Source organism: Pristis pectinata, chromosome 30 (assembly GCF_009764475.1).
Source record: "Pristis pectinata isolate sPriPec2 chromosome 30, sPriPec2.1.pri, whole genome shotgun sequence".
In the NCBI taxonomy this organism is placed as follows: Eukaryota; Metazoa; Chordata; class Chondrichthyes; order Rhinopristiformes; family Pristidae; genus Pristis; species Pristis pectinata.
Window position 1 is genome coordinate 2,630,485 of NC_067434.1, and position 10,024 is coordinate 2,640,508.

The 10,024-nt window shown below is 54.8% G+C and overlaps 1 protein-coding gene across 2 annotated transcripts; it reads left to right on the forward strand.

Annotated features, from left to right (window-relative positions):
- Positions 1-700: 700 nt before the first annotated feature.
- Positions 701-9,334, forward strand: LOC127584759 (uncharacterized). 2 transcript variants are annotated; one of them, XM_052041690.1, is made up of 4 exons: positions 701-814; positions 5,826-5,941; positions 6,953-7,136; positions 7,746-9,334. In XM_052041690.1, the coding sequence occupies exons 2-4, from the start codon at positions 5,831-5,833 to the stop codon at positions 9,143-9,145; spliced, it is 1,695 nt and encodes a 564-aa protein (XP_051897650.1). In that variant the 5' UTR covers positions 701-814; positions 5,826-5,830; the 3' UTR covers positions 9,146-9,334. The 2 variants fall into 2 exon arrangements, with proteins under 2 accessions (XP_051897650.1, XP_051897652.1); XM_052041692.1 differs by lacking the exon at positions 701-814 and adding an exon at positions 1,041-1,732.
- Positions 9,335-10,024: the final 690 nt, after the last annotated feature.

Genomic DNA, 10,024 nt, shown 5'->3' on the forward strand with positions numbered 1-10,024 from the left:
CCATCCCGACACACCTTGGCAGTCGGTTTTTCCACCTGGGAGTGAGGGGAGTCCCCAGTGGAAGTCCCTTTATGGGGGTGTACTTGCCCTGTACATCGGGGACCTGGGGTGGAGGCTGCTGCACAGGGCGGTGCCTTGTAATAAGTTTATTAGTTTGTATGTCGATCTCCCAGCCGACTGTCACTTCTCTGGGCTAGAGGAGACAGTGTACCATATGTACATGGAGTGTGCGAGGTTCCAGCCACTTATTGCATATCTGCAGGGACTGCTCCTCACATTCTGGTTGCACTTTAGCCCCACCCTATTTATTTGCAGTTATCCAGTAAGGACAGGGGCAAGGAGGGCTGAGGATATCTTGGTAAACTTGCTCCTGAGGCTGGCTAAGATTGCTATCCTTGGGTCCTGGAAGTGGGTAGCGGAGAATGCTGCCCGGGCGGACTGCCTAGAGATGTTCTGGGGTTATGTCCGTGCCTGGGTGACCGTGGAGAAGTAATATGCAGTGTCCACAGGTACCATGGAGGCATTCTGGGACCATTGGGCACCACAGGGGATAAGCACCATCCTTGATAGAGATGGGAATATTTTAATTTAGTTTAGTTTGTATTAGTGACTGTGTCAGTTACTGTTATTGTCTCTGTGTTTGTTGTGGTTTTGCAGTACATCTATATTTTGTAATAAAGGCAGTTGGGAAAATAAAAGGCTCAGACACAGAGTGGAGCTGTTCACATCAAGCTGGGAGAAAATAAAGGAAAACTGTCAGATAAAGTTATCCTGTAACATTGGGGGAGGTGCGGCAGTATTCCTGACCACCTACGTGAGTAGCTGTTTCAAGTGTGGGGACTTTCTTTGAAGGTTTTCCATCTGTTTGGACTGTGTTTGTTGGCGGCTGCTAATTGCGCAGTTTCTTGCCATAGTGGCTGGCAATTTGCCAGGAAACTGTTTTACTCCTAAGGGAGGGAGATAATCATTGTTTGTTTCCCACCAACATTGGAACAAGCCCCCTCCCTCCTGCCTCGTCGTGTATCCCAGTCGGTGTTGATATCGGTGTAGGAGTTTTCCTGTGACATCTTGACCTTTTGCAGCCTTGGGATTTTTCAGGACTGACAGAGCTTTTCCTGGCGGTGGGAGTAGCTGGCATCTAACCAAAAAAGGACTGTGGAGTGTGGGGTGATTTACTACGGCCTCCACAGCGGAGGATTCCTGTACATCTTGCTGCCTTATCCACAAAGGTTAGCCTGGGGTTGTCAGTGATGTTTTCCAGCTCGTAGCAGAACCCCACAGCCTCAAGACAACCGGACCGACGGGATCTGCTGACGCAGCAGGATTGAGTGAACTGTGAGAAGCACCGAACATTTCTCTCCCAACTGGAAACAACCCTCGCTTCTCTCTCCTGTGACTTTATCTGCAGACACTCTGCTGCTTGTGTGTCACCAGTGTCTATTCTATTGCACTATTTGAACTGTAGCTGTTTGTTACCATGGCAGGTCAGCCTCCTGTGAGACCGAGACCTCCGAGGAACTGTGCACAAGCGGTTGCTTCTGTTTCCTCGGACAAGGACATGGTACCTTTCAACGTGTTGTTCTTTGACCGAGGGGTTAAATGCTGCTTGCAGCCACATGTAACCCTTGAGGATTGCGCAGAGGCAATAGACAATTTGGTCGGTGACGGCGGCATTCTGGTGGTTGAGAAGATGTTTGGGAAGGCAATGTTCTTCCTGAGGACCGATGAGTTGGTGAGGCGGGCCCTGAGCTAAGGGCATCACGGTGCGCGGGACTGTTCTGCAGGTGGAACGGTTGAGAGCCCCCACAGCGGATTGTCCTCGGGCAGGTCCCACCCTACATTCCCAACGAGGTCCTCCTTCCCCATCTCGCTCTCCTGGGGCAAGTGCGTTCCGACATCCGGCATAGCTTTAAGAGACCCATACTCTTTCCAGTGCCAGCTGTATATGCAGTAGGTGTGAGAAGGAGACAGCACGGGTCGGTTCAATACGTCTTACGGGTAGAACTATTGGGTGTACTGGAGTTCCGAACACCCGCGGTGTCACACAAGTAAGGAAGTGGGGCGCTTTTGGAGGGACTGTCCCAAAGTCCCAGTCCAGGAACAACTTCTGGCGCCACTGTGCTCACCTCCCCCGGTGCCTGAGGTGGGGGAACCTGAGGCTGTGCACAGCGCGAGCGTGGGAAGGATCAGGGAGGAACATACACTGTGCACAAAGATGAGGAAGACCAAGCACCTTGAAACGCAGCCCCCTGATGAAACAGAGCTTGCGCCCACTCCTGCACCTCGTACCCTGGGACCCAAATGCCCTGAAGTTCCTCAGGGGTCTGAGGGTGGTGCGCGGGAGGATGGGGTGATGGGGACTGAGGGTGCGTCTGACACAATATCACACACTATAACTAAAAATACACTCTCTCTATCACACACTATCACTATCAGTACCACACATTATTACTTTAACACACCATCACTCTCACTATCACACACTATCACTATCACTATCACTATCATACACTGTCACTATCAATATCAGTGGGTCCTGAACCTGTGCGCTCCCCTGGTCTGAAGAGAAGGAGAAGTCCCTCTCTCGGAGGGGAGGAGAGTGCAGATGAATGGGGAGGGACTCACTGTGGGTTAGACCCTCGACTTGCAGTTCTGGATACAGCCTCATGCCCTGGTAACTCCCCTGCAGTGGACGGTGATGGGAACTGTCCTGCCGATACTGCGCAGGAGATGTCCCATATACAGAAGGTGGTACTGCCCCTAGTTTAGAGTCTGAGACAGCCCTGGAACTCTCCACCCAGTACCTGGCAGGTGGTGTCTCTTTAGAGGCTGGAACTATAGATAAGGACGGTGCAGTGGAGGTCAGTCCCTCTCTCCCTCAGGATCTGGCTCCGGATGACTATTCGGGCCCGAACTATCAAGGTCATCCTCAGATCCAATGCCTGAGGCACGGGATGTCCCCACCATGCCGACCTTGGCAGATCTTGGTACCCCAGACATCACTGGGGACAGCCCCTTGGCCACTGTTCCTGGGGGTAGGACTGAGGCGGAGGTAGAGTCAGCAGGTGCAGATGAGGTAGCCAGTGCACAGCGTGGGGTGGGTGAACCAGTCACTGGGAGCATACACAGGGAGGAGGATGGGGAATGCGTGTAATGGTGAGGAGGCGGAAGGGGATTCCATGGACAGTGAGACGATAGACATCCTAGTCCCCCCGACACGTCTTTACTGATCCCTGTGGGTGAGATAAAGGAGTTTATTGCTACCTCTGAGGGTGCCTAGCCTTAATGTGAACGGCAGCAGGGATTCTCTCTGCTGGTTTAGTAATCTCTCAGTCCTCAGCAATGGAAGATATGCAGTGAGCCTCCTACAGGGATCCATACCATTGTGGGAGACAAGTCCACCTGGCTCCTGGAGTGGCAGGGTAGGGCCTCCATGAGTCACCTCAACTCCACCTCCAGTGGGGTTGCTCTTTTGTTGGCCCCAACTTTCCAGCCAGAAATCGTGAAAGTCCAGGATCTTGTTCCCGGCTGCCTCTCCACCTCACCGTGCACCTGGATGGCGTACCGCTGTACTTTGTCAGCGTATATGCCCACAGGCGTGGAGTGCTGCAGGTGCGTCTGTTCCATCAGGCATCCGTTCTGTTGAGATCCATCGACCCTGGTGACTGCATCATCCTCGGGATTTCAACTGCACCCTCGAAGAGGAGGACTGCTCCAGTCTCCAGAGCGACCAGTGTCAGTGAAGAAGTTAAAGGAGCTCGTGGGCTCCTTTGGCTTGGTAGACACCTGGCGGAATCTTCACCCTGACTCTAGTGTCTTTTCAATGAGGTCTGATGGGGAAGATCTTGCATAGACAGCCTGTACATTTCCCAGGCGTACATCTCCCATGTGTCAGTGGTTTCCATGCAGCCATGTGCTGTGCTCGGACCACCACCTCGTGTGGGCAGAGTTCGCTCCACTGCGCACATTGTTGGGGTCTGCGTACTGAAGGACGGCCGATTCAGAGCGTTCTGGACTGCCTGGATGAAGAAACGGCAGGACTTCTGCTCCTTACGGCTATGCTGGGATGTGGGCAAGGCCCACATCTGGTTTCTATGTCAGGAATACACTAAGGAGTGGACCAAGGGGCGGGACTCTGAGATCGAGCGGCTTGAGAAAGAGCTGCTCGACTTAGAGTTCCATCTCGGTCTGACCGCTGGGGACCCGCTCCTGTGGCGGGATTACCAGGACATGCTGAAGGATTTGCAGCTTGAGCAGTCCTGAGGTACGTATGTGAGGTCATGGAGCCAAATGCCGCATGATTTGGACCGTGTCTCACCCTTCTTCTCACTGGAGAAGTGGCAGGGAGTCCAAAAGCAGTTGGTGGAGCTACTGGCTGCTGACGGCTCCTCCATCACAGATCCTGAAGACATCAACAGGGAAATCTGCTCTTTTTACGGCGCCTTGTTCTCGCCAGACCCATCCAGTGACGACACGTGCGATGTGGCTTGGGAGGGTTTGCCGAAGGTTTGCAGAGTGGCTGGATGCTCGCCTGACTCTGGCTGAACTGCCTGCGGCCCTTCACCAACTCCAGAGGGGCAAGTCCCCTGCCTAGATGGACTGACTATGGAGTTCCTCCAGGACTTTCCAGCTGGGAGCAAGGAGGGTCCCCAATGGAGGTCACTCTATGCAGGGGTACTGCCCTTGCATGTCGGGGACTTGGGGTGGAGGGTGCTGCACAGAGCAGTGCCCTGCAATAAGTTTATAAGCCTGTACATGGATCTCCCAGTCACTTGTCACTTCTGCTGGCTGGAGGAGACTGTAACATATATGCATGGAGTGTGCGAGGCTGCAGCCCCTATTTGCCTAACTGAAGGGGCTGCTTCTCACCTTCTGGTTGCATTTTAGCCCCACCCTCTTCATATTTGGTCACCCTGTGTGGGAGGAGGATGTCCTGGTAAACTTGCTCCTGGGGTTGGCCAAGTTAGCTATCCGTGGGTCCTGGAGGCAGGCAGCTGATGGCTCCGCCTGAGCTGATTGCCTGGCAATCTTCCTGGGTTACGTCCGTGCCTGGGTATCCTTGGAAAAAGAGCATGCGGTGTCCACAGACACCATGGAGGTGTTCCAGGACCATTGGGCACCACAGGGGATAAACTGCATCTTAGGTGAGCATGGGAATATTTTAATTTAGTCTGTGTTAATTATTGTTGTAGTTTATAGAGTTTCGCCGTACTGTTGTAGCATTGTAGTACTTACAATAAATTTGTTTTTGAAAAACAAGGGTCAGACACAGAGTGAAGCTCCCTCCACACCATCACATCACACACTCCTGGGGTCAGGCACAGAGTGAGGCTCCCTCCACACCATCACATCACACACTCCTGGGGTCAGGCACAGAGTGAGGCTCCCTCCACACCATCACATCACACACTCCTGGGGTCAGGCACAGAGTGAGGCTCCCTCCACACCATCACATCACACACTCCTGGGGTCAGGCACAGAGTGAGGCTCCCTCCACACCATCACATCACACACTCCTGGGGTCAGGCACAGAGTGAGGCTCCCTCCACACCATCACATCACACACTCCTGGGGTCAGGCACAGAGTGAGGCTCCCTCCACACCATCACATCACACACTCCTGGGGTCAGGCACAGAGTGAGGCTCCCTCCACACCATCACATCACACACTCCTGGGGTCAGGCACAGAGTGAGGCTCCCTCCACACCATCACATCACACACTCCTGGGGTCAGGCACAGAGTGAGGCTCCCTCCACACCATCACATCACACACTCCTGGGGTCAGGCACAGAGTGAGGCTCCCTCTGTTCTTGTCCCACTGTAGGGAACATGAGACCGTGGAGAACAAAAGCTTTGAGAAGACGACGGACTCCTTCCGCTGTCTCTTCGTTCTTCGACTTCCTGAGACTAATGCTGAGCCATTGCAAAAGTTGTTTGATGGTGAGTTCTCCACCAAGACTAAACCCCGTGGGAAATATGAGTGGGAGGAAGATTTTCATCCCCTGACCTTGCCCGTTCCCTCACCACCCCAGTGACTGCTCCTCCTGCACTCTCTGCGACTTCAATCCTCCCCCCTACTGTAACAACCACCCGTCCAGAGAATGAATCCCTCTCCTGACAGGAACCTCCAACACCCTTCAACCGATTTACACCAACATGGAAGAAGCCTGCCTTCATCACACACTTCACTGAGTTCTGCACTAATAGAGGGACAAGAAGGAACTCGGGGTGCAAGTTCATAGCTCCCTGAAAGTGGCTACACATGTCAGTAAGGTGGTGACACATGTACAGCATGCTTGCATTAATTAGTCTAGTCTTTGAGTTCAAGAGTCAGGAAGTTATGTTGCAGCTTTATAAAACTCTGCTTAGACCACATCTGGAATATTGCATTCACTTCTGGTCACCCATTACAGGAAGGATGTGGAGGCTTTGGAGAGGGTGCAGAAGAGATTTACCAGGATGCTGCCCAGATTAGAGGCCATGTGCTATAGGGAGAGGTTGGACAATCTTGCGTTGTTTTCTCTGGAGCGGTGGGGGCTGAGGGGAGATCTGAGAGAAGTTTATAAGATTATGAGAGGCAGAGATAGAGCAGATGGCCAGTTTCTTTCTCCCAGGGTCGAAATGTCCTATACCAGAGGTGAGAGTGGGTAAGTGCAAAGGAGATGTGCAGGGCAAGTTTTTTACACAGAGAGTGGTGGTGGAGGCAGATATAATAGTATTAAAGAGGGTCTTAGATATGCACATGGATGTGCAGAGAATGGAGGGTTATGGACATTCTGTGGGCAGAAGGGTTTAGTTTAGTTCAGCATTCAATTACAAGGTTAATTAGTTCAGCTGAAGGACCTGCTGCTGTGGATGATTCCAGTCCCCTGTATCCCTGTGTCAGACCACAGCAGGAGCACAGGTCCGGTCAGTGCAACTATTCAGGAACTTTGCGGTCTCTTCTCACAGTGTTCCAAATCTTGCTGCAAGTCAGATTGGCCTTGCCCGTTTCCGGTGGTCAATCTGCAGGCAACGAAATCCAACTCCGTGGGAACCCAGACAAGCTTTTGCACCCTGCCGAAGGTCACGGATATTCCACAGACCATCACGAAAGATGGGAAGAACTCAGGTGCCCTTGGAATCTCAGTTCCAGGTACTGAGGGTTGGGCAGTCATTTGTAGAATGTGGGTTAAATCCGGAAAGGGCTGGGTCAGACCCACATTGGGAGAACCGTGCAGGTTACTGTCTCCGTATCCCTGGGTCAGACCCACACTGGGAATACCATACACTGTTCCCATCTCCGTATCCCTGGGTCAGACCCACACTGGGAACACAGTGCAGGTTCCTGTCTCCATATCCCTGGGTCAGACCCACACTGGGAACACCATACACTGTTCCCATCTCCGTATCCCTGGGTCAGACCCACACTGGGAGTACTGTGCAAGTTACTGTCTCCGTATCCCTGGGTCAGACCCACAAAGGGAACACAGTGCAGGTTCCCGTCTCCATATCCCTGGGTCAGACCCACACTGGGAACACAGTGCAGGTTCCCGTCTCCATATCCCTGGGTCAAACCCACACTGGGAACACAGTGCAGGTTCCCGTCTCCATATCCCTGGGTCAGACCCACACTAGGAACACAGTGCAGGTTCCCGTCTCCATATCCCTGGGTCAGACCCAAACCAGGAGCACCATTCGTGTGTGGGAATACTGGGATAATTTCTTCTCTTCGGATGTTCTAACCTCTCCCTTCCTCTCCCAGGGTCCAACCTGCTGATCACATTTGACAGCCTTCAAACCTCTGCCATGGCTTGCCCGTCCTTGGAAGTGTCCCCGGCACGGGATTGCACTCCAACTGCGCATGCCACTCCCGTTGGGCCATTGTTGGGCAGCCATTTTGACAGCCGGCCCACCCAGGTCCCGGTGGTGAGAACAACAGTGATACAGATGGAGTCCCAGCCCCTGAACGCGGTCACCCTCATCCTGACCCTCACCACCATTGCTTACGCCTGCACACCCACTTCCCGCGGGGGGACCAATGTCCTAGGACACCCCCAGTCAGGCCTCAGGCCTAGTCGGGCCTACTCCAGCCCTCCGTTGCCAGGGCAACTGGCCACCCGAGATTCCTGCCCCTCCTCATGTGGACAAGGGATGACGCTCCCCCTCAGCATGTTTCCGCTGGCGGGAGAAGCCCTCCGATGTCCTGGAGGTGAGGGGGAGGGCCGAAATGTGGGCCTGGTGGAGGAGGAGGCTGGAGCTAGCTATGAGGACCTTGGCTGGGACAAGGAGGGTGTTCTAGCTCACTCTGGGACTTCCAGGGAGCAAGGTGGCCCCATTCCCCTGGAGGTAGCTCAGCAAGAGGGCGCTCCCCTCCCCCTTTGCCCCCTCAAAGGGCCATTGCTCGAGGTGGGTCCCTCCTCCTGTGGGGGACAGAAGGAAGGGAAAGGGGAGGGGGCAGTTGCCTGGTGCTGGCCCCCTCTGCCCATCCCCCAGGATGAGCACCTATGCGAAGCTGGGCAGGATGAGAAGCAGTCTTCCCGTTGCCTGGCCGGGCCTTGGGATGGGGTCCAAGAGGCTGAATCTTGGACCTCCCCCAGCCTCCTGCCCTCCCGCTGGGCCCAGGGGTCCTGGGACCCCAGTGAGGACCTGGGCTCATGCCAGAAGAGCAGCGGGACCCGGGGGGAGTGGGAATCGGAGCCCAGCTCTAGCAGGTCCGGCCCAGTGGGCCTTGGGACATCCCAGGAGTGGAGTGGGGCCTTCAACACCTCCCTCTGGGTGTTTGACCACTTCCAGGACTTCCACAGGGGGCTCAGGTACAGGCCCCATCCGGGCCTCGTGCTCTCCCTGGCTGGGACCCCATCCCAGGGCAAACGGAGGAGGGGGGGAGGCTTGCTAGGCCCCGAACAGGCTGGGCCGGTGGCTCTGACCCACACACGTCCTCGTTTCGAGATCCAGGATGAGGAAAAGACTCTAATGCAGTTGCTGGCAGCACATAGCTCTCCTCCCTCTCCCGTCCCGGACACCCAGTTGGTCTGGGTGCCCCCAAGCGACCTGGAGTACTGGGCCACCTTCTACTTCGGCGGAGGGGTGGAGGCGGCGAGGAGGCTGCTGAGGGAGCGCCGGGGGAAGGCCGCGGCTCCCAGGTGGGGTTTCAGGCCTTGAAGCCCCGTGTGTTTGAGTTGGGGGGTGGTTCCGGAGAAGGGAAGGGGGTTACTTAGGTCTTGTTTGGGACAGGTGGGCTAGGGGTTAGCTTCAGGCCCAGTCTGAGACTGGGGTTAGGCCCAGTCCAGAGCACGGCCTAGTTCGATGCTCATCCAAAGTCCCCTGCAGTTCTTGGAGACCTAGTGTGGATTTGTGGAGTGGGGATTCGAGCGGGAGAGGGAACATGAAGGGGAAGAGAGAGGGAAGAGGGGGCAGGAAGGGGGAGGGAGGGGGAGAGGGAGATCTTCTGTAATGAGCAATAAAGTGATTGTCTGGAACTAAGAGGCTTGCCTGGTGTCTCAGTGTTGGGTGGGCTTGTACCTTGGCTGCCCCTTGTACAGTGCTCCCTTCCTCCCTCCCTCTTCACCACCCCTCCCCCTCCCTCCATCCTCAATGCCCGTCCCTCAGTAGTGAGCATCAGTCGATCCTCCCTCAAAAGTTCCCCGAAGATGGTGAGGGATGACAGGGGAGGATGGAGAGGGACAAGTCTTCCCCTCCCCCACATGCCTGAGGGGACCGGAGAGAAGGGGTCAGCCGAAATCAAGGGAGCGGGGATGTCCCAGGACCAGCAGCACTGCGGTTAAGTAAGATATATATCCAAAACGAATAAAGTCTACACCTGGCCCCACAAGCGAGAGGCATAGTGGTGTACAGAAATGTCGGCACAGCAGAACATTTCCAACAGACTTAGAAGATGTTGGTGGGGCGATGGCTAGAGACGGAACCTCCCAACCCCACAGAACGTCCAAGGGAGTGAGGGAGGGAGAGGGAAAGAGAGTGTGACAGAGAAAGAGGGAGAGAGGGAGCAAGAGAGGGGTAGAGAGGGAGTGAGACAGAGAG